The 24,933-nt window shown below is 42.6% G+C and overlaps 1 protein-coding gene across 4 annotated transcripts in view; it reads right to left on the bottom strand.

Moving 5' to 3' along the window:
* Positions 1-368: 368 nt before the first annotated feature.
* The window catches only part of SLC20A2 (solute carrier family 20 member 2), a 31,282-nt gene continuing 6,717 nt past the window's right edge, over positions 369-24,933 (bottom strand). Inside the window, exons 4-11 of one of the 4 annotated variants that reach the window (XR_010721482.1) lie at positions 23,094-23,190; positions 21,006-21,122; positions 20,145-20,348; positions 18,123-18,711; positions 7,334-7,519; positions 6,531-6,615; positions 5,946-6,030; positions 977-990 (exon numbers count right to left, since the gene is read on the bottom strand). Coding sequence is in view for 3 of the 4 variants with exons in the window: in XM_066186219.1 (XP_066042316.1) it covers positions 826-990; positions 6,531-6,615; positions 7,334-7,519; positions 18,123-18,711; positions 20,145-20,348; positions 21,006-21,122; positions 23,094-23,190 (1,443 nt within the window). In the remaining variant the exon portion in view is untranslated. Of the gene's footprint in view, positions 991-5,945; positions 6,031-6,530; positions 6,616-7,333; positions 7,520-18,122; positions 18,712-20,144; positions 20,349-21,005; positions 21,123-23,093; positions 23,191-24,933 lie in introns of all 4 variants that reach the window. The other 3 variants (XM_066186219.1, XM_066186220.1, XM_066186221.1) reach the window with 3 other exon arrangements.

Genomic DNA, 24,933 nt, shown 5'->3' with positions numbered 1-24,933 from the left:
AAAATGAAGTCAGTTTACTATCAGCTAATGTGGAGAGCCACGGGCTGCCTACTAAGTCACGAGAACTAATTTTTTGTGTGCGCTTTTTTTTTTTTTAAGTTACATTAAGACATGAACAGTACTATCCCAGCCTCAGTGGCTGGAGCTTGGTGAAAACAACGTTGAATCAGAGGTGGGGAAACACAACACACGTGGAGACAACAACATAATATCGGCAAGCTATTCCCCTGCTTCTTTGGTACTTCCTAAACTTTCTTATCCAAAATATATAAGGGAAATGCACCATTTAAAAGTTACTGTTCATAAGTATTTACACAGCCATAACCATCACGCTATGATACACGAAAATCAATATGATATGAACAAAGTTATTTTATGAAAAGCACTTCTGCACATTTTATTTTGTTCCAGTATCGTAATAGCTTTAAAAAATTCATGTATTATGCAGTCCTGTACCTCGCTTCTTCTTATATCAAATGGACAAGAAACATTTCCTAATCCATACTCTTCTTCAAAAGATTAAAAAATAGCCACCAAAATGATACACTATGTACAAATTTTACTAAATATTAAGTTCTAGGCAATTATTTTCACCCCACTGATGATATAACTTAGGTATTGTTACCTACTATATGCATATATATTTCTTTAATATATAAGAAATGGCACCACATCACCATGTCACCAATATGACACATTGTTATGTACAGTAGATAAGAAGATAGGTATGGAAGATGGCTCCTCTCTGACTGCTTCTTTCACGGGAACGCTTCTCCCATCGGTAGTAGCTCGGCCATTTCCCCATTTCCCGGCAGAGGAAGCTCCTCAGATGTAAGGCAGGATCCCGTACATCAGCAAGGCCATCACCCCGGCGCTGAACAAGCCGGCCACCGGCACAGTCACAAACCACGCCAGGAAGATGTTGCGGAAGAGGCGCCAGTCGACGGCTTTCTTGGAGCGGATCCAGCCGACGGCCACCACAGAGCCAACCTTGGGAGCGTGGGGAAGAGAGAGGGAGACAAGGTGTGAGGGGTAGGTCTGGGCCCCTGTAACATGCCCACGGCCACACCAATGCCAGCCAGCTGATACCAAGCAATGCTCTGAGATAAAGAAGCCCCGCAGGATGACAATGGTGCTGTTCTGGTGTGGTGGCAGGAGGGCGACAGTGCCAGGGTACTTAAACCTTTGTTTTTCAATGTTCTCCTGATTTTCATGAGTCTTGGGGTCAGCCAAAGGCAATAAAATATGTTGGTGAGTTTTTCTCTGCCCTGTTAACTCCTTGAGGCAGCCATCTACCTGACTCAGTCCACAGTGGTGAATGTGTTTCCAAGTGTCCACTGACTCTGGCCTGATTGCAGTTTAGATCAGGAAAACACCAGGAAAGTTGTTTTTAAGGCTCTGCTGGAGAGCATCACATGGGGCAGGCCAGGACAGCTCTCATGGTTCCTGTCCCACCTGCCTGTTCTCTCGCTGGTTTGGGATGCCCTGGCTGGTCCCCCAGCAGCTGCACAGCCCCACATTCAGCACTGACTCAAAACACCACAACCATGTTCCAATATTGCAGGCTACAAACAGGATGGCAGTGGTAAGGTAAGAGCAGCTGAGCCCACCCTGTGGCAGTGATGGTGGCTTGGCAGAGGGCAGATAGACAGTGCAGGCTTAGACCCAGCACATCAAACCATCAATCTGAGCCCTGTGAAGGAAAACAGCCCTTCTGGACCAGCTAGGCTAAGCAAAGCATCCAGAGCTAAAATCCTGTCTTGCAGACAAAGACACCAGACTAATACTATGGGGCACACAAACTGTTCAGAGACCAAGAGGATGGTGAGGAATGGATGAAACACCAAGATATCCTTCAAAGACACTGCTACCAGGGCAGCTGGGTAGGTCAGTGGTTTTTTAGACAAAATACACTGTGTTATGGGCAAAGCTGCAACCTTTTCTTCCTTCAAAGGTATTTTCAGTTCATAGGCTCAGGTATAAACCCAGCACATCAATTTTTAAGAAAAAAAATATGACTGAGAAAAACATTTTCAATGAAAAATGATACAAAAACTTCAGAAAGACTACATTTTCTTTCTGCCCTGGAAGTGCTTTCCATGCTGTTAGCAAAAACAGTGTAAGTCTATTCAAAGTGCACGGTAAAGCAGCAAGAAATGTGGAAGAAATATCCTGTTTTGAAGGTAAGGAAACTCCAAGACACAGCTGGGCATGTGCTCCCTGAAGTGCCATCCCTGCCTCCCTGCTTATTTTCTTAATGGGAGTATCAGTCCCTGACTATAGATCAAAAGATGGGCTGCTCCCCTTGTACAGAGCCAGGAAAATAATACATGCCAGGAGTACAGGGAATCAGGGAAAGATAGCATGAGGATACCAAATCTGCATATTTTGCTAACACCTGTTTAGCTTCTAACTATTGTGTAACTTTTCTTTTTGGAGAAGAGTTACTTGTGAAAGACCCTGTAACTCTAGGGTGCCTCTGACAGAACAAGGGAAAACTAAACTTGATATTCTATGACCAATAAGGCCTCTGTCAAAAGTTTGACCCAATAAGGAAATCTGCTGGATAATATTTCATCTGAACACTCCTGGAGTGCACAATATGTTGTTCTGTAATTAGGAGGCATAAGTGTATTTAGGAGGTGGAGGTGTACCTAGGTGAAGAGGAACCCCACACTTGTGACTACATCAGAGCATTAACCCAAGGAAACAGCATTTGGGTTTTCAGCAGCTCTGCCGTTAGGCTCATTTTGTGTGTCCTTAGCATCTGCCTGTAATGCTTGCAAAAAGAAGTGTTACATATTGAGCCTGCAGTCTATGCATGCTAATCTCCGAGTCCTTCCTGAAATTTGAATGGTATCAGCAATGATGGCATTGGCAATCTGTTTTAAACATTATTAAAGTTTAGTTTATTAATAGAGATTTTTGATGGACTAGAGGTTAGGAGAGTAGCTAATCCTTGGGTGTAGGCACACTACACCTTCTGTAGAATTTCAGATGATATCTACTTTGAGATTGGTTTGAAACCAGTGCAGTTTGCCTTCAGTATGCTCTGCTTACAGCATTACAGAAATGCTTTTGGCTCTCTTGTTCCTGTGCAATGGTGTATAATAAGAACACACAGAATACGATAATTCAATCATAGCAACAGAGAATATTTTTCAAAACCGCAAAATCATAATGGCAAAATGGAGCTGACAGAATGACCTCAGCAAAGTCACTTTTGCAGAGGAAAAGCATTTAACTGCTGCACTCTTATTTTATCTGCACATGAACACACTCTGTTAGAGCTAAGAAATGCTTATTTCCAAATCTGTAATCTGAGAAGAAATAATAGGCGCTCTAAGACTCAATATGATCATTTCCCCACCCGGGCAGCAGAAAGGGGAGGTATGCATTCACACCACACTGGCTTTTTAGTTTCCCTATCCCAGGGGAAATTGAACTGCTGCAGCCAGAGTAATGTGGCTACTGCATTCTGACCCACAAACTCCTTTGGAAGCTCAAAAGATTAGGTCTTTCCTCCAAGCCCTCTTGACTTGGAGGCTTTCAAGGGTCTTTCCTCTCCCCTTGGACCTGTGGCAAAGAAGAAGGTGTAGTTCAGGCTCTCAGCAGGCACTGAGAGTGAAAAAGCTGCTTGGCCATAGATGTGAGAGGCACATCAGGCAACCTCCTGCTACCAACCTCCAATTTGCTACCACATCTGCTACAAGATCTAAAAACTGCTGCTCAGAGCCTTCTTTCATACTTGGTCTCCATTTTTCATTACAGTCTACTGTTTCACCTCGGAGAGGTTTCCCTCCACCTCAGCTGTTCCATGCTGCTCCTTATTTGCCATCAGTTTATCCAGCTGCTGCACATTCAGTTGACTGACACCCCTTCAACAGGGCTCCCACTCAAGCAAATGCTACTTCACAGTGAAGCAAATATTGAGGGAAAGAATAATTCCCAATCCCTGATGCTGGAGGCTCAAGATTAGGCTCACCTCAAACCTGGGGTTTTTTTGGATTTCTAAGGCAAAATAATTTTTCTGCTGATTTTTTAGAAGGCATATTTGACTCAGTGGCTGACAGCACTTTCAGCAAAGCATTTTCACATGGAGCAAATGATATTTAACAATTCTTTTATTCCTTCCCTGGGCCCTCAAAGAAAACAAGGAATACAAGAATACATCCATTACAAGTGTTTGCTTTATCTTGTGTTGCTCACTTAGGATCTTTCAACTCAGGATCTCATTTTGCTGAAACACAGAGTCAGTTATAATAACATGACATCCCTGGAACAGTCTAATAATCCTATTGCAAAGTGGATCTTCCCATTAAGAATGATCCATTTAATGAGATACAGCAAGCTACAGGGAGCAGACACAGACTAACCACATTAGCTGCTTTTATGGAAGTCTTTTTTAAAAAGAACTATTTTGCTCTTCAGTTAGAAAAGACCAAGCTTTTAGCTGCATTGAGTGAATGAATACCTCTCTCATTAGCTTATGGCTTCCAAGACATTTTCTTTTTAAATTCAGTCTATTTGTTTGGACCAAAGTATGTTTTCTCTTTTACAACAGTTGGCTAGAAGTGTTTCAGGCACACAACTGAGATAATCAAAGCTGTATTATTCTCCCTGGCAAATTCTTCATCATGCATTTGATATACCCGTCAGCTTAAAGGGAGGTGGTTTCAGGCTAGCATTTTTAGAAGTGGATAACATTGTTATTATTTTCCCCTCCCTGCTTGATTTAGAGGAACCAGAGTTCTGTCAATGCCAGGAAATCTGAACAGCCTTTCAGAGCAGCTCAGTCTTGGCTGCTTCTCAAAGAGCACCAGGATAGAAGAAATAAATGATTTTGCAATAGATGAAGGCTTTCTGAAGAAATGGTTTTCACTAGAAAAAGGCCAATTGAACCAACTTTGGGCATTTTGCAGGATGTGTGGATTTCATTGACTCTTTTACTGGAAAGCAGGTCAATGTCACAGGCAAGGCTGCCAGGCTTCTTGCAAGGCTGCCAGGCTTCTTGCCAGCCTGCCTGCCATGCCATGGAGCAGTTATCCCCAGAAACCCGCCTGCCCCAGCCAGGGGCTCCTAGCTCTTCAGGGTGCAGCAGTGAATCCTACAACGACTGTCTTTTTTTAGGGCTTGGTCTTGGTGGCATGCAGTGACACAGAGGGACTGCCATTCTGGGGTCTCTCTGATTTTGGAGGAGATTCCCCACATCCTAACAGAGGATCAAGTTTCTAGAAAGAAACAAACAGCTCTGCATGTGCAGGAGCTCGAGAGTCCATGGAGAAACAGAGGAAAAAAGATGGGATATTTGACCTGAGAATTTCCCAGGGAACAAAATCCCGAACTCCCAATATGTTCTTCCAGTACAGTAAATGTCCACATGCTTCCTCATGTCTACAAGCTATATAAATATCATCATGACACAATTAAATTGTGCTCAATACCCAGCCTGTATCTATACTACAAAGTGGTCTTTAAAAAAAAAAAAAAGGAAAAACAAGACAGCGAAGTACCTTGTTCAAAGGACTAATTACAAGGGCCAGATTCTGTATTACAATGCACAAAAGTGAGGACAAATTGGTTTAAAAGAAGAGAGACATTAAAATATTAGCTTAATGATGTAGCGGTGTTTTTCACACAGGTGGTTTTAAAATACACATAACTGGGTTCACACAGACTACGAATCTACATTATTTTAATATGCCTATGTTAGTTCAATACAACCATGTAGAGGTGAAAGACAGTCCAGACTTTTGTGCAATTAGCTACAATGCTGACTTTGCTTGGCTGTACTGCCTTTAAAAGTGAGCCCTGTTATTTTGCGGTCACGGTCTTCAGGGCATGGCACAGTGAAGGCAATCTGCAACAGTTGGTATCTCCCAGATTTTGTTATGGTTTGTCCTAGTGATGTGATTTACTGATAGTATCACTGCAAACTCCAATACCTTGCAATGGGTGGAGCTTATTGGAATACCCACATTTGAGGCTACAAGTACCGTTAGCGCACACATTACTTCAATGCAAAATCCACTGTGAAGAAATAAAAAAAAAAAAAAAAGACAGATGGAAAACCTGTAGTAAAAGAGTTATATGCAGGAAATCCCATGCCATGCACTTATCAAGTCAAATATAAATGATGAATGGTGCGCAGCCTCTGAACAAGGGAGAAATGTTACCCCACCAGGTTCAAATGGCACTGTCAGAGGAAACCAGGCTCTTCCTTTCAATCATTTGCTTTAAAACTGAGGTCATGCTTTTGTAAGCGCTATTTTTCTTCAGCAGCAGCTATGGAGTTTTAGCTGTGGCCAATTCCAGTGACTTCACTGTGACAACTCCGACGCATTTTTTGGAAGCCTGATTACTTGCCCACGTTCCTGGCATGACCGAGATGTGCTGATGCACCCCTACCTAACCATCCTCTGTCAGCGGCTGTTTTCCCCTCACCATGCCATTATCCCTGGCTCGAGCAGCACAATTTCAAGATGAATAGTCCAGACTGCCTTGACTGCAGTCGCTGGGCAAAGGCATACCTTGCAGTGTGTAGTACTGACAGGAAGTCCAACATTGGAAGCTACCACAACTGTGAACGCCGAAGCCAACTCAATAGTGAATCCACTGCGGGAAGCATAAGAAAACACTTCACAATCACTCTTTGCATCAGCTCGGACTGATACCATGCACCGTGCCAAAGTCTTACCCGTTTCTTCTTTCGACTGTTTTATCTCCAACTGATTTTTGTCATGTGAGTAATTTAAGAGAACAAGAAAGGGCTGAATAATAGGAATGGCACAGGCTAGTCATCTGCAGTACCCCGTCTGCATGGCTCATTGCGTCAGAGACCGTCACTACTCTACGCTGCGGTGAATTGTGCCTAATTAGTAATTTGGTTAAGCACCAGCAGAGGTCGAGTATGCATTAAAGATGAAAATTACTGTAATAAATACATATGGGTTTAATAGTCTGAAGCACACTGAGAAAGCCACTGTAATCTTGCCATTTCCAAATGCACCTTCTACCACGCTAATTAGGTCATCAGCAGAAGACTCTGCTGTCTGTTCATGCAGACCTCTATGCCTTAAACACATTCAGTATTACAGGGTTAACTTTTTTTCCTTTCTCTCTTTCTTTTTCCCACTCTTTCTTTTTCTCCTTTTTTGCTTATTTCTTTCATTTTCTTTTTTAGAAAGACAGAGAAGTCAAAGCCAGGTTATCCTTAAAATCAAAGCACAGCAAATCCAGCAAACTGCATTGCAAACAAAATATTGGAGCAGCAATTTCTCAGACTGGCTCACACGCAAAGTTCACACAACCACAATGACACCTGTGGACCTACCTTGATGGTGTGATTGGAGTGAGGTCTTTACCCATAGTCTGGATAACTCGTCTTCCCCAGACCCAGAGACCCACACAGATCCCGACACCTCCATAGAACAGCAGCCAGATGGGAGTCGATGCTTCCTGCATTACGGCACCTTGCTCGTAGATAAGCCAGAGCGCGACGAGGGGACCGATGGCATTGCTAGAGAAACAGAAACATTGTCACCGAGTTATAAAAATGCCTTCAAAGAAGCCTCTCATTTTCTGCACGATTTTTCTTCATTGTGGGTGCAGCACTACTCTGACTTGACCCTACGGACAACACCCTTTCTCACTTGGAAAGGGTGCAGCAGGCAACTCTTACCATGTTGCTTTTTCGGTTGTCACTTCTGTCACTTCTTCTGATAACTAGAGCAAATCCTGAAACAACTTTCTCTTTCACAAATCATTTCCTGATCTGTCAGAATCGGTAGTACCTCATTATGTCTGTTCTGTGACAAAAATCAGTATTTTCAGTACTGCACTGAAACTACCTCAAAATTTACCAATTCAAGACCTGCGCATCTTTAAAATTCAAGTATCAAATTAGCTCTTTTTGTCAAAGGGGGGAAAATAATGAACAAAATTACCACTGCAGACAAGAATATAGAAATATAATCTAGTTCGACAGCTTGTAACGTTTGGGATGTGATCGGAGTGCAGCTGGGAAGGTGACTTAGTTATCTTCCAAAGTGCTGTAGAGTGGACCGGATCAGAGAGGACCCTTTGGTGACACTGAGCTGGCCTAAAGCCCTTTTTGCTACCCTGCTGCTGCTATCTGGAAAAACACTGGAAGTCAGCAACACTGAAGTCCCCACTCTTAACACAGGTCATCTGATATTGATGTCTGCAGTCAGACTTCTGACTCTGTTTATTCTAAAAAAGCGTCAAGTTTCTAGACAGAAACTTCGAGCTAGAAGAAAAACTTGAAAGCCAATATCCAGTTACTTTGAAGGCTAAAATACTAAAAAGCAGATAAGAATTTCAACATCCCTTCTGTTTTCAGCTCTTTTACTAAACCAAGTAGTTGCTTGCCTTGCTGAGCAGCATTTATTCACCACCCAAAAAGCATATTTAGTGAAGCAGTGCTATATTTATGTCTAAAAAATCATGAGAAGAGCAGAACAAATCTGACAAATGTCATTCGAAAAATCTGAAAACCATCAGGGAAGCCCCCCTCTTTGTAAACCAATGGGAAAGCAGGTCACAGCAAGCACTGCAGGCAGGACTGACAGTCATACTCGCCCTGGAGCCAGGACCTGCTAAATTTAGTTCCTGGTTCCACTCCAAAGCACACAGATGGAGTAAGGGCCAGTTTTAATGTCAAGTGTCGTGCAAACCAGGCCACTGGTTTGCCAGTTAATAATTTCCTTGAATCCCATCTTTACCAGATATGAGGTGCCAGGGGCTGAGTGGTGATTGCCAAGAGACAAGGGCTGCCAGCAGTGCAAAGCTCGGCACATCTCAGCAACAAGAGACCCTCTTGCTTTCATCTGGCCCTTGAGAAACTGAGCTCTGAACCCTGAGAAGTGATCCTCAAGCAAAGTAATAAGGAAAAACTTTTTCCTTATAAACACACACAGCAACATTCAAGCCGCCAGGGAAATGAAAATAGTTAAAAATGCTCTTTGATATAAAAAAGAATTATTAATTCTTACAGATTTTAGAAAAATCCTGAAAATAAATTAATGAGCTAACATGAATAATAAAATCCAGTGGGTTTAAAAACATTGAGTAGTACAATGAAGAACTAAAGAGTCTTTAAATAAAGAGTGATTTCCACTAGCTAAAACACTTTAAAATTCTGGTCTGATACTGTGCCCAAGTAAGCATTCAATTTGTTGAGTTTTGGAAGGACAGTATGTGAAAAGTCCTTAGGGCCTAAATGCAAGAATTATTGTACTTCCATGGAAGAAGAGATTCTTGATTAAAGCACTTCTAATATTTTTAAATCAACCTGAAACTGCTTTTCCAGTGTTTTCCAGTGTGGATTAAATTACTTGCACATTTAAATGCCTTCTTGGACACAGAAAAAGAAAGGTAATTCAATATACGAAGATACACGAATAAACTGATGGATGCTGAAGGATGGATAAAGGCAAATAATACATCGATCAGATGAATAAAGGCAAAACTGATCATACAGTGCTGTATGACATGGAAAAAACTTCCCTGTTGAAAATAACAGGCACATTTGGAGTGAGCTCAGGCACTGATTCCTGACTGCTCTAAAGAGATTATGCATATGTATCTGTCAGTCCCAATATAAATGAAAAGGCAGAAAAGGCTGCAAGAACAGCAGCAAACTGTGCTCTTCCATATCAAAATCCAGTTTTAATTATTTGCAAATGCTACATCTCTATGAATCAACCAAGTTTAATCCTTGAGGAAAAGGTTCCTATTTGTGGCAAGGGAAGACAAGGCAAAACTCTCCCGACTTATGCTCAGCCTCAAGAATCTGATAGGCTGATTCTGTCCAAGAGATCAGAAGACATAACCCAGTGCCCACAGAGGCAGCATTTCTGGTACTTTCCCTGTAAGAAAGCCAAAGAGCACTGGATCCATACAGGCTTGGAAAGGCAAAAATGTAACTAACCTCAGTTTCCTTTGTGAGCATCTACCTCACTGGTTATCTACACCAGAGGGACATTTCTCCTCTCCCAGTAAATCATGTTCAATGTGACTTCAATACTCAGCTCTTAGGGATAGTGGCATCTCCCAGCCTGAGTATCTGCAAGTGGCTATGAACAGCAACAGCAACTTGAATCTAGCACCATCACAGCTCTCCGAAGGGGCTCCTTCAGCTTCTAGATTTGTTCAGGAGATGCAGTCCAAGGGGCTTGTGGTATCACTGCTCCCTATGCCAGTGGAAAAAACGAGCTCTGGAAGCTGCTAGGCCTGTCCGACCATGAAACCAACAAAAGCTCGCAGCAAATGGGTCTGACTCAGGCACTACAAAGACTATGATCTTGGTTCTGCACAGAGGTAGAAGACAACCACTCCCAACAGCACAGTAAGAGAGGGTAAGAGAAACAACACATAAAAAACCCCAGCAACAAAAAAGGCATTGTTAGATAAGAGTTTGCTTAACAGATGTCTCCTACAGCTGAGTGACTAACTAGATGAGCCACAAGGATGCTGGCTAGACTGAGATGTGGCTTCACAGTATTTCCCACTGGTTCTAGCTCATTTGATTCAAGACATGACTAGCAGGAAAGTAGACCTCAAATCTTCCATGCATGTGGCTAAAACTCATTTCACAAGTCTATTTTCAAGAAGTTATTTTCTCTTACTCTCCCACACAGGTTTCTACTTACCTTAACTAACTCTCCTTTGTGTTGGATGTCCACATCTTATCAATGGTAGTTTAGAGAAGGAAAAAGCCTGAGATGGTCACAAAGGGGCTCTGAACCCCCATCCACATCTACCTATATGTAAAGCTGCCCTCAGGATCCTATAAAATGAAATGCTTTTGAGGATTTGCTGTATTATCTAGCTATTGGGGTTAAAACAGAAAATGAGCTGCTCCTGTCATGGTGTTCCTTTAATTTTGCACACCTAATACACACCTCCCCACTGAGCACAAAGAGGGGGGCCAATACAAGTTAATTTTAGGATGAGTTTATAAAATGCTACGGCATAAGAAGCTCATCTCCTGAGTCTGCCTGCTGCGAAGTGTATTCTCCAACATCCAGTACTTTCCCCCACCTCTGCCGGGCTCTGCCAGCTCGATTACTTGCAGGGCACAGGGCTGTGCAGCTGGGGAGCTGCACAGGGGCTGTTTGCCTTCCCTGGAAGTGCAGTGCAGGATTTAATGCCCCTCACTGCAGTACTTGCACTGGCACACATGTTCCATGGTGGCTCACTGAAGGGCTGCTCCGTGTTTCTGAAGTGCTGCCTGACCCCTGGGATGATTTTGCCGGCACTCTCGACCAACGTGAATTGGCACAACTTCTCTTTTTCTGCTCGCTTGTGCCAGTTTAGAATCTGTCACACAGCATTTATAAAACTGCTGTGAAAGATAGCATTTGACAGTGAATCTGAACTATAAATAGAGCTGGCTTCTCCTCTCCCCTGTGAGACAGATAGTATTACCAACAAAAATAACCACCCCACATTCAGCTATCATGAGACAGGCTTAGAAATGACAGTTTCCCATGCAGACACACACACACGAGCAGAAATTTTTAGGTACCTTTGGGTCACAAGTTCAAGACCTTCTCTGGAGGAATAAGAACTAACACTTTTTTTTTTTTTTTAGTAAAGAATAAGGGGCTTTTTCCCAGTAATTCAGCCATCAGCTGAATGCTCTATGGCCAAGCCCCAGCAAACTTGTCGTAACATGTTATGAAGCAGCAACATTGCTATTTCCTTGCTGTTGTTTGAGGGGAGAAGTGAGTTGCTCAAAAAGAAAATCTGACTGTATTTGAAAAACTACACTCTGAATATGCCTTGTGAATAATGTATAGACTCCTTGATGACCACACTTAGATTGTCTACTGCCTGAAAAAGGAGACTGCTTTTTAGCCACTTTATCTAGTTGACTGAAAGAACCTTGAAGCGTACATTATCATCAATTAAAGCTGAATGATGAGCAAACAGCCATCTGAGAAATCTGTATTAGGTGTCCAATATTACAAGTATAATTACAAAATGTCCAGCCATTTGACTATTTCCCAAACCAGGGTTTCACAAACATTCCACTGGGAAAACCAGTGGGATGATATTTCTGAATAGGCTGCAGTTATGCCTCAAGACATCACCCAGCTGAGCAAGAATGACAGAAAGATACGCCTGTATGTAGCAACAGGAAAAAACATGCCCTAATCTCCAGGGATATCAGATTATCAGGAAAGTTTTATCCTAGTTCAAATAACTGGACAGCCTTGAAATAGTGCATCTACCACAGCACAATGAAAGTGTGTCAGAGCTGTGCCCTGTGAAATGCAAGCTTTTGGGCGTGTTAATGAGTCAGGGTGGACATGCTTTTATTCCTGCAGCTCATCTCTGTATCCTGCAAATGGCTCTGAATCCTCACCTCCCTGGATCCTGGAGGGTTGGGTCCAGCCTCCCCCATGCCCACGAACATCAGCTTTTCCCCTGGCAAGCCCAGCCATGGGCCCTGCTCAAAGAGGGATGGAGAGGGATTCCCATGTCCACTGGAGACCCCATTTCTTGCTGCTCTTCTCTGACTTGCCTGCATGGCACAACAAAACTGTCATTCATGTACCTGCACAATTAAGCAGGAATGAAGATTCACATCTACTTGGGGCACAGGCTGGACTTACAGGATGGACTATTACTAAAAAGGGAAGAAATCAGAAATCAGGCTTCCCTCACTAAATATAACAGACAGATTAGCGTCCTAAATATTCTAAGTGATCTTGACTGCAGGTCTCAGGGAGGAAATAAGAAATACCTGTTCTGTAATCCAGCCTCACTATAGCTCCTTTAGACTCCTTATTTAGCCAAGAGGTTGAATCCCACTAAGCTCACCATGTGCAGCGAGATACTGGCAATGTTCTGGCCCTTCCCTTCTTTAATCCCATTGCATTTACTTTAGGAAGAGGGGGAAAAGGTGAATCCTACTGCTGTTTGTGCGCTCTGACCTAAAACTCCAGTGAAATCTGTATGAAGGTGAGAGGAGGAAGTTCTTCTCCATGTGTATTGGGCAAGCACACATTTCCTTGTTTCTCAAACTATTTTGCTTTAAAAATGAATTCATTATCTAGTAGCAGTCAGCTTCCCTAAAACCACTGAAAGAATGTGAAGAAATATACAAAAAATATCAAATATTTTTTACTATAGTTCTGAAATGGTTTTAAATCTTGTTGTCAGTAGTGTAGCCTATATTGTTTGGATAATGACACGCATTCTTTCTCAAACTTGTGCCATAAATCCATATGGCATTACATGCAGACTCTAACTCCAATGACTCCTTTTTCCTAATCTCTAAGCATGAATACGCAAGGGGAGTCCTGAAGTCCTCCGCAGGAAATTTAATTAGAACAGACACATTCAAACAATTTATGCAGCAGGAACTCAGGAGAACTGAGACCCTGTGAAATGACTGCAGGCAGGTTTCTCCTCCCTACAGCACGTACCAGCCAAACCTCTGCACTGCCTGTCCCTTGGCACACACAGACACGGGTGGTGGCACAGTACGTGGTCACCCTGCTCAGCTGGAGCACCACACCTCCTGCCACCCTCACAGCACTAAATCAGCCTTCCTCCATGACCTGAATCCATGGGCACAGGTAGCTGCCTGCTCACCCAAGCCAAGGCACACAGTTCATTCTGACACCCCCCAGGGTTTCTCCTGTGACAGCAGGAGTGATGGCCTGAGGAAAAGAAGGAGGGTAGTAAGGGACAGAAGAGACTGCCCATTTAGAGGAGAAGGAATCTGGATGAGAAATGACTAAACACATGCACGGACAGGTGTGCAGGAGTACAAGGGTCAGGCTTTCCTCACAGCATAAACAGCATATTCTAATCAGCAAAACCTGCACTGACCTACAGCATCTCTCTGTGGGTCATCCTGCTTTGATTGCAGGAATTCAAGGAATAACAAGCTCCAGAGATTGCTTGAGTCAACAAACGCATCTTCCCATTTGCCAGGATAGGACTGTGGGGCAAACACACTGTTTGCTCATAGCTTTCTCATTCCCAGCTCAGTAGCAGAGCAGCCACAGCCACTGCTGTGCTGGGCACCAGAGAAAACATGACTCCCTGTTCCTTTTAACACACAGCTGCACCAGCCAGCATCCCTACTGACGTCCGCCTGAACATGAGCCCCAATGGCTACAAACACCAGCTCCTACAGCACAGATGGCTGATTTTGTTATGAAGCTAAAAAGCATCATCTCAGAAGAAACTGGGGTCTAACCACCCCATGAGTTAGTTAAGAATTAGTTCTGCAGTCAGGGCAAAATATTGATTTAACTCTTCCAGGTCCATGGGTAAATTCTGGACAAAAAAAACAAGGGAGATCTCCATACGATCTTCTGTCCACCAAAGTGCTGTCCAAACTATACGGGGCACTTCAGATCCATGAAGTTTTTCTGAGCTGCATCACAGTTCAGTCTGTACTGCATGCCCCATGCTTAAATATGGTCTAAAACAGGTCAATCATTTACCTTGCAATCACCAGCACTTTTTAAGTTTCATATTAGCTTTTTGGGGTTAGCAGTCCTTTCTAGCCATGTCCAAAACAGCCTGCCCAACTGCCTTTGTTTTTGAGAACTAGTTCATTCAGACATGCTTCCAGACTTTAAAACACGGCATAAACCCTATAGTTTCAGCAACTGCTGTGCTATTTGTTGTTACACAGGTAGGCTGCTGTGACTGCAGCACTGAAGCTCCAGACCACAATTCCTGCTGAATCAGCCTATATCTGTAGAAAAATAAGCTCAGTCCAACTCAACCATAGGTGCATATAATCCCTGCAGGACAACAAAGCACAGCCTCCCAGCCTCTCTGGAAAGCTGGCTCTGAACAAGCATTTAGAAGCTGGCAGTTCTCCTTGTGTCACGCTCCTGGCCCAGGTCTTTTTTCCATCCTGCCCTTTTTATTCTCCCATTGCCCTTGCAGTGACCTGACGCACTCGCTTTGTGCTCGGGTGCTGAGCCAGTGGGATCTGCTCACTTGGCGCCGCTAATTAAGTTCAACAACCACATTTTTTTCAGCGGTTCTGTCCCAACACATTTAGTTGGGATTTTAAATTCTTTAGATTTCATTCAGTCCATGTGCATGGTGGTGTCACAAGGCTCTCGGCCTGGCTCAGCTGGTCCCAGCCCTGGAAGGGCTCCAGCACCCTTGACACACTGCACATAAGCTTGGCGGCAGGGGCGGGAGAGGATGGTCCGAACAAAACAGTCACCCAAATAAGGAGCTACAATCACTCCCTGTTTCCTTTAACACACAGCTGCACCAGCCAGCATCCCTACTGATGTCAGCCTGAACATGAGCCCCAATGGCTACAAACACCAGCTCCTACAGCACAGATGGCTGATTTTGTTATGAAGCTAAAAAGCATCATCTCAGAAGAAACTGGGGTCTAACCACCCCATGAGTTAGTTAAGAATTAGTTCTGCAGTCAGGGCAAAATACTGATTTAACTCTTCCAGGTCCATGGGTAAATCCTGGACAAAAAAACCAAGGGAGATCTCCATACGATCTTCTGTCCACCAAAGTGCTGTCCAAACTATACGGGGCACTTCAGATCTATGAAGTTTTTCTGAGCTGCATCACAGTTCAGTCTGTACTGCATGCCCCATGCTTAAATATGGTCTAAAACAGGTCAATCATTTACCTTGCAATCACCAGCACTTTTTAAGTTTCATATTGGCTTTTTTTTTTTTTTTTCCTCTCTTTGCACCTCTTATCTGCTCCCATCCCTTCCAGGAATACCAACAAACAGCCTGATGGAAAATAAATCGAAAACATGGCACAAGAGTAAGTTCCAGGATATGGAAAGAAAATGTTGCAGTCAAGTCCAAAGAAAAAGATGTGGACAACGGAGGTGCTCCCCTAAATATATGAGTGAGGATCTTAAAACCAAATGCAGGGGAAAGGAGGATTTTAACAACAGGATTCAAGGCTGAGGAAAAACATTAGAGAAACAGCTTGACAGCAGCACATAAAATGAGCAGAAGGAAAGTGTACAAAGGAGTGAGATGAAAAGATAGCAATCATCAGTGGAGGATGGACTGCCAGGGCTTACTTCTTACATAAATGTGAACAGAAAGCTGTGCTACTCACTAGGTTCTACTGCATCATTCTTTAAACAATGCAGATCAAAAGATGTTCATGCAACATGTGGTGGAGCCAAGACATCTTTTGCTCTGCTAGTTGAAGACTGGCAAAACATCTCTGCTATATGATCCACAGGATAGATATCTGCATCCCCAGAGAATTTTATCTACTAAATCTTTTAGGCATATGAAGAGATCTTTAGTTTCATTGTTTAGCTGGAACCCAGTACGATTGCAAGGATGGGTTCCTATCCAGCCCTAGACACATGACCATCTCCCTGTTTTTCTACCAGCTTTGACAAAATGAAGCTGACTTGTTCTTTAGTTTTGCAATTATACGAATTCAGCTTAAGAAAACATTTTGGAATAAACAGCATTTAATAAAAATGTATTTACTGGCAAATTGATAGGAACACCAACAGAAGTAGGGATCTGAAAAACACTAAAAACATATGAGTTTTCAGGAAAGGATATGGCCAAGGTAACAAGCTGGTCCAAATGCAAAATTCTAAGGAAAATTAGGCTGTAAGATGCAACAACACATACAGCACAGAGTCTGAACTTTGTATTTCATCCTGGCCAGCTCCTGTCAACACCATATCTGATTTCTGAACTAACTGCATCCTTACAGACCACTTCTAACAAAATTGACTACCCTTTCCTCCTACATAACATGCAAGTGATGCTTGCATAAACATATGAGTCCTTGTGGAGTATGTGGAAGCCTCACCTGCAGGGAAAAAAGGAGCTGCAGCACCTGTTGAGGTAGGCTGTGAACTTTCTGCAGTGGTATTTCCCAGGGCACATTTCAAGAAATATCAGCAGTCTTTGTCCTTATCCCTGTGTTCCCTTCAGCACGCACTGCTGGCCACTTGCAGAGCTTGGATATTGATCCCCATGGGTCTTTGCTCTCGGCCAGTATGCTCAGAGCAAAGGTCTTTAACAACAGAGACCATCTGAGAGGAAAGAAAGCTGCACCACTGCCCTCTGATCCAGAGGATGAGCAGACTCTGGACTCCTTCCCAGAGCCAGATCCCTGCGGATACCAAGGAAGTACAAAAGGCTCTTCTGAAAGCCCTGTTCTGAATTCCCAGGATGCTGGATGGATGGGGAGCAAAGAAACATGTTTGTAAGTGATTTCACGATGAGTTATGAGTTAAATTAGGAGGCTGACAAGAGCAAGGAGCAATAAGTATTCTCCTTGTAGAGTGAGACAGGGTTTGCCCAGAAGGCCAAGGAGGACAATGAAAACTATAAACACTGCAAAGTCCTGCTGAAAACACTGAAACTGACACCATCAGGGCACGGCTACCATGGCAAGGGTGCAGCAGGAAAGGGATTCAGCATAGCCCCAGCCACAACCCAAATAAGGACAGCTACTTCAACAAGCCACTTGAGAGAATTTCTCAGGGGACTTTATCATGATACTGGAAAAAAACAGTAAATCCATTAAATACCAAATGGATTGCTCCAGGTCTAGGGAAGAGGCAGCCCAGCCAAGTCCTAAAGGAAAAACACACAGTGTTCCCAGGGGCGCAGCAAACCCATCCAAACTGCTCTTCAGCCACATGCCACTGAGATGGTGAGGTGCTGTGTGACAAGAGATGAAATTCATCTAATGGCAAAAATAGTCTTAAACATCTCATCTGTTGAAAGTTTCTGATTTTGTAGTTAAAATAGGCTGCAAATTCTGCAGGGCTGGGACTGTCCTGCTTGCTTTTACAGTGACTGGCATGTTGGGTGGAGTCTCAATGCCTCCAAGATTGCCAAAATTAAACATATTCTTCACAGTTATTTAGCAGTGAATAAACAAAGATTTTACCCTTGAGAAGAAAAGAAACCATAGACTAAGGAGTGTAATCCCTGGAAAGCACCGAGGACATTGATGATACAAAACACTGATGATCATCTACCTGCAGAAATGAATGTGCTTTCCATCCAGCCAAGCTGGCAAATCTTGTTCCACGTACCTAAACTGTAAAATTGCTGGTTTGTGAGATCTCATCATCTTACCTGACATCATTGCCTCCATGGGCAAAGGATCCAAAGCAGGCTGTTAAGATCTGGAGGAAGTGGAAAAGCAGATGGACCTGAGAGGTGTCTTTCTCCTCCTTATCCTCTTCCACAGGATCAACAGGGGGCCGGTTAGGATCTGCGAGTTCAGAGGCCAACTTCATTTCCACCCCACCTTCCTCCGCCTCAATCTCTGCCTCAGCCACTGCGTTGCAATAGCTGGAGTAGCTGTCATAGCGGACTCGCTTCTTGGAGTAGGAAACAGTGTCTCCCACCAGCTTCTCACTGTCTTCTGGAGTAGAGGTATCCGCTGCCTTAAAGGAGGAATGCACGGGCATGCCACAAATAGCAGCAGTGTAGCAAGTGTAGCTGTTGTTACGCCTTAAGAGTTTGTAGTTGTTTTCTGCAGTGGGCCTCTCATCGTTGGCCCTGTCCAAGTGTATTTTGTGGAGCAAGTCTTTGTATAAACCTGAGTCCTTGTGCACAGTGTGATAAACGTGGCCATCGCTCCTCACATGGCCATCGAAGCTGAAGGTGCCATTGGAAACAGGGGATTTCACCGATGTGTGCGTCACCGAAAATGCCCTTCCTAAAAAGGCAGAGATTTAGAGGTTTTGCTTACACAAAATGCAATACAAAAGCCCCCTTCCTCCAACACAAGACAATAATGTGGCCAGTATCTGAGAATATAGGACAAAGATCAGTTTGCACTACATGCAGTGAATAAGCCAAGATTCAATTCACAGCAAAATGAAGTCTCACATCTTCTGTGCAAACAGAGCTTTGTTCCAGTGCTGAGTCTGCCCAGACATACTGTATGACCTGCAGCAAGTCACTTGGGATCAGCTATTCAAATGTGATACTTGATGGTTAAATCCTCAGGTTCTTTGAAAATTATAAATTTCCATAAAATTCCTTTCTTGTAAAGCAAGCTCTACTTTTTCTGAGGTTTTGTCTACATTGAATAGGAATAATTTGGATTTCTGAAATGTGGTTTACTGCCATTTCATACTGGGACTTATCTGTTTAAGAGACGTTTCACTCATACTCATTTGTTTAGGAGACATTTACATAGCTTTAAAAAATAATTTTTAAAAAGCAAAGAAAAAAATTCATGTTCTGCCGAAGTATCTCCTTAGCTATTGCAACATTTTCTATATACTAGTTCTATGACCATGATGATTATTCCCACTGTATACATTTAATGTTAGCATACACTCTAGGACACACATCAAAATGTATCACAGGTAATATTTCTGAAGAAACTGTCTTTTTAATTTCCTGACTTCCTGGATTTTCACTGTGCAATATTCAGAACTGGGTTTACCTATTTTTAAACTGGAAGCACACACTCTTAGGGCTCCATGTCATGATTATTTGATTTTGTAAGAATCAGTTGAATATATTAGCCATTTATTAACCAAATTACAGGGCTTTGTAGATGTTAGCAAAGTGATATCAAAGTCAGCAGACTGCTAAGTGGAGGGGGATGTTCCCACCACGTGGCATAACAGAAAGAGCTTTATGCACACAAGTCTACCTCTTACAAATATATGTTCAGAAAACAATGTGTGAGATTTTTCTAGTGGACATGCTCCACAGGGTCATACATTTGTCAACTAAAGCCCAAATCTTTTCATCTCCTGTTGTAGTATGCTAATCATCTTTATGCTGAATTTAACCTTCATACATCAGCAATCTGTGTGCTCTGTAGTTTTCCACTGCTTGATAGGATGGAAACACCATTAAGAATACAAAGTAAGGCAACACAAAAAGGCAAGTCATTTTTTTTTCAGCTGTTTCTAAAACTGAAATACAGCCAAACAAAATGTAATTGATTTTACGTCCTCTCCAGAAAATGTCACTTGTAAATGAGCATCTTTCCAAACAAGCACTGAAAAGAGATTAGAGATGGAAATTCCAAATACTAATTTACTATTTACAGCTGAGACCTACTTTCAGTTAAGAAACCTCATTGAAACAGGAAGAGAACAAACCCTCCAAGTTGTCTTAGTTCCTTACCATACGGTACACGCGGATGGTTTCCATTTGCAATATTATCTGATGCCCCAGCAGCTTCTGTTACTGAGCCAGTAAGGGGAATCGTGCTCTCATCAGATGCTTTGGCACCAGGAAGCTCTTTAAAGACTGGTGTTTCTTCATCCTGTATTTTATCAAGACTTTCATCTGATATCCTTGACAGTGCAGCATCTTTCTTTAACCGGCCTAAGGAAAGAATAGTACTGTAATTTTAAACCCAACCTATGCCTCTTGTTACTTAAGTTTCCACTGTTTGCATCAACAGCATAGTTTAACTTGCCTGCAATAACCAAGCTTCATTTCATACGCACACTATTTATTTCTAACGCTTTACTGTGTTCATGTGCGAAAATTCTACAACTTCTTTGTTTCGTCTGATAAAATTCACCAAAGTAGGGAACTGAAGTAAAACACTGAGCTGTTCATCTGTTAATGAAACCTGAAGCTTTTCTCTGCGTTTGTTGAGAGTAGCAAAGCAACTAAAAGCTGTGATCAGTCCAACTTACTGTAAAGCTAAAACAGTCACTTAAAGATGATCATTCTGACAGGCTTTTTCTCTTTAACTTTTTCTTAATAAAATAGAAACCAGATTATACTCCTGGTTTTATTTTCCTGTTTCTGCTAGACTCCAAAACTGAGCACTGCAATAGCTTGCCTAACAAGGCTTTTAATTTCTACCACAGCAGCTTTTTCAGAGCAAATGACACAAATGTATCAGGAATAGTTTAGGCACATCCTGCTTGTGGGTGGGGACTGGACTAGGTGACCCCTCAAGGGCACTTCCATTGAAATGTAATATTCCATGATTTTGTATCACTCACATTTTATCAAATAACTACTTACTTTCTATTTTTCTCTTCATCCACGGACACACAAAAATCCAGACTAAGACAGCAAATACTAAGGACACACCAACTGATATTAGAGCAATGGCCCACATTGGCAGTATCAGTCCCAGTACTGTAAAGACAAAGAAATAAAACCAAAGCAAGCCATAAATTAACATGACTTAATTATCCCAGGCAGTGGAAGAGCAGTCTGTAGCAGAAAAGCCAGTGTTCACAATGTATTCAAAACCAAAATGAAGGAGCTGATGACTTTTAACATATTACCAGTTATTGAAGTATTTAAATGTATAGTTGACATGGAAACATTTGCAGGTTTAGTCTTCCAGTTTCCTGTTGCTCACTGTAACGTTAATTCCAAAAGAGCCGAGGGTACAACCCCCACGTCAGGGCTGCTGAGCCAAGTTTGCAGTGCTTTTATACATGAATGCACATTAAACCACGTTGCCCATTAGGGTTAAGTGTTTACCTGACCTTTGCTCTGGTCCATAAAGCCTGATGCTTAGCTTGCTCTAAGCCCCTACTTGCTTACGATATGAGCTTAATGCAGCGCTCCAAAGCTGAGGCTTTGTCCTGCAATGCACAGCGACATCAACAGCTCGTGTTTCTGTAATTAGTCCCCCAACAGAGATCCTTCCACTTGTTCAACAAAACAATCTGTCAATGAAAAAAGAGCTTGGACTCTGATCTTTCAAACCCATATATACATTGCCTATCTTGAAACCTATGTGATTAATTCATCCTTGTATTGTTGAACAGAGTTGCCAGAATGTTGCCAGAACAGAGGTCTTGGAGAGTAAATACGTATTTCTCCAGTATCAAAAATGGGGTCCCACCTTTTTATTCACACACTTTAGAGACTGCTAAGCCGAAACAGAGGGAACATTAAGATTCTTATTTCATTTATTTTGCTTAATGAGTCACTGCAGAGTGCCTGACCTACTTCTGCAGTACAACTAATGAGGAAATGTGAGTTATACAGCTGATTTACTGTTAAACATCTTGGATACATACCCAATTAGACTTAAGAGGAATAGTAATGTTACCTTCAAGTTGGGAATGTCTCACGTTTTTTATTAATTCCAATAATGCTATGCTATGGAGTAGGGTCTACCAACTACATTTATCTAGTACATCTAGCATGTTGGATTTTAGAGAAATATTTCCATTCAAAAAAAGGTCACTTTCTAAGCCTGGTTTCTTAATTCAGAGACATGTTCAGGAGTCTACCTTCAACTGCCTCCTCATTCATAGCTCTTGGACAATAATCTAATCCAAAGATAACATTTAATGACCAGAGTCTTCAACAAAGTAGTTGAGATATTAGTTCTGAACCCTTTTTCTAGAAGTGTGTGTTTAAATGTACACCCCTTCAGTAAACTATAAAAGTATAAATGCAAATGCATAAACATAAAACATGAGAATATAAATATACAAACATACATTACAAGAATATAAAAATTAAACTAATATAAAAATGAAAATTCAGATATAAATATGCATATGAATAAACACAAACATGTAAGTTCACACAAAATATACAAATATACAAAAATATAAAACACAACACCAAAGGAGGAGGATGCATTCAGTGAAGAAACAGGCTTGATACTCTTATCATTAAAGGGAAATAAAGAAGTAAATTTAAATAACAGTCTTGGAGCCAGATGTGCCAGAACAGTGACTCTGCTGTCAATGGAGTGACAGCCTTACACTGAGTGCAGACAGCACCTGCTCTCCCACCCTGCTCTGAACCTTCATTCCTTGATGCACAAACCTAGAATACCTTTGAGAGCTCAACATATGCTCAGATTTACAAAGCCAGAGCTGTATCTCACTAATTTCCCTTCCTTTAAAGAGGGATTTTTTTTGTAGCTGTGCTCTTCCCGACTAACCAGAGTGATCAGGAGGGTGTCACAAAAACACGTGCACAAATGGGGATGGGGATGTGGGGACGTGAATGATTTACTCTTGCCCTCATTAAGTCCTAATGCAGGAGATAACCCTGTGGTGTCTGGGTGATGCTGGCAGAGCATCCTCACACACAGTGGGAAGCCTCCCTCCTGTGCCTCCCCGGCTCACTCACCTGGTGCCCCAGTGTACATGATGGAAAACACGTTAATAGCTATGGTAGCAGCATAAAACACCGGGAGTGCACGGAGACCATTGGGCACGGGGTCCTCCTGCATAGAAACCATGAAAAAAAGGAAATGTTAGTTGGATTTCACACCAGATTCACGTCAGCATGAGCCTCCACGTGGAAAACATGTGCTCCCAAGTCAGTGCAAGGCAGGTGGAGCTTTCGGATGTCAAGGAAAGGATGGCGACCTGCTTAGTCATACCCAAATCCACGATGCTGGTCCTGGCAAGTACTGGGGGAGCTTGACTCTGTCAATGGGAACCACGGACTTACACTTTCCAGTCAGCTGCTGAGTGACCTGGGGGCAGATTTCTTTCTGCAAGAGTGTTCTTACTTATTTAATGTCCAAGATGAGGAGTCCCTTTCACCTGGCATGACTGAAGGGTACCAAGCAGATGAAGGTTTTGATGTTTTGGACCAGTGCTACAAGCACCAGTGCAATGCATTCATCTCAAAAGCATACCCCTAAGCCCCCACTTCCTGCCAGCTAACAGAAATCTCTGAAATCCCGAGTGTCTGGCTGTATCAAACAGGTAACACACACCAAGTGAGCAGGCAATGTTTAGCACGGCACTGTGTCTGCTGCCCACTGCGCTCTCGTGCTCTCGGCACTCACAAGGAAAGCCTCAGCTGACGGCGCAGCGGAAACGCACTGTGTGAGCCACGGACAAAGCCTTTGTGAGGGACTGCTTTGGCCTTTTGAGGGGCTCCACGTGTTTGCAAAGAGCCTGGCAAAGCTGAGGGCTGGCTAATGTGGTTTTATTTCTTGCTGCCATGAGGTATAAAAGGGAGCTGAGAAAAGGCTGTGGCCGCCCTGTGCTGTGCCCCCATCCCAAAGTGTGATACAGGTGGGCTGTACCTGCAGAGCCAGCTGCTATTCACAGACAACCCCAGCCAGGTCATGCAGCCCTGTAACAGGCCACAGACTCACAAGCTAGAAAGCTGCTCTTTTTTTTATGCATGCATTCAAATCACTACCTGCTTATGTCAGAGGCTCTACAGATCTCACTGCTTTGTGAACAGCACAGACGGAAGCTGGAAGGCACTTTTCTTAACTTGGACTTTTTCTGCCTCTTGAATGCTTAAATATGTGGCTTTAATACCAGAGTTCACATGATTTTGATGGCAAATTTCTTAGGTTGCTAGGTTTTAAATACAATAGTGGAACCTCTCCTTATCTTTTATGCAACTTGAGTTATTTTTTAGTCAAAGCTGAATCTGATCAAATCTATCATCTGTTTTTATCACTGACATTTATTTAGAGCAGAAATAAAGAATGATGAAGCTGAGGTTACAGGTGGTGCTATTTATAGCAGAAGAATTAATCCCTCATCTATTTAAGTTCCCTGTATAACTGCTAATATAGTGTCCCTTATTTTAGGTCACTGTCATGCACTGCACTTCCCCATTTTAGCAAGTTGAATGGTGTGAGAGAAATGGGAAAGGCAGATAAAAGTGTTCAGGTTTCCAGTTCATGCTGGGTGGCAGGCAAGTCATCTTTTGCACTGGAGATACATGGACTGATGTTACCTCAGGTCACTAAAACCCATTGATTCAGGTTTCTTGAGAATCTACAAGGTAGGCAGATGCCCATCTTCTAGTGTCTAATGTGCTGGAAAAACAAGACTTAAAATTTCACAACTTTAAAATACCAATTAGAGTATCTCCAAGGGAGGACCGTTCTGTTTAAATTACAGTCAGAACAGCTATTGCAAGGATAGGTCAATGCCAGCAAGCTTGTACTAATACAGAAGCAGCCTTTAATGTACCATCCTCTGACCAAAGA

The sequence above is a fragment of the Chamaea fasciata genome, unplaced genomic scaffold, assembly GCF_029207755.1.
Source record: "Chamaea fasciata isolate MVZ Bird 193981 ecotype frontalis unplaced genomic scaffold, bChaFas1.0.hap1 SCAF_6, whole genome shotgun sequence".
In the NCBI taxonomy this organism is placed as follows: domain Eukaryota; kingdom Metazoa; phylum Chordata; class Aves; order Passeriformes; family Sylviidae; genus Chamaea; species Chamaea fasciata.
Note: the sequence above shows the minus strand (reverse complement) of the source record. Positions and strands in the feature narration are given on the sequence as shown.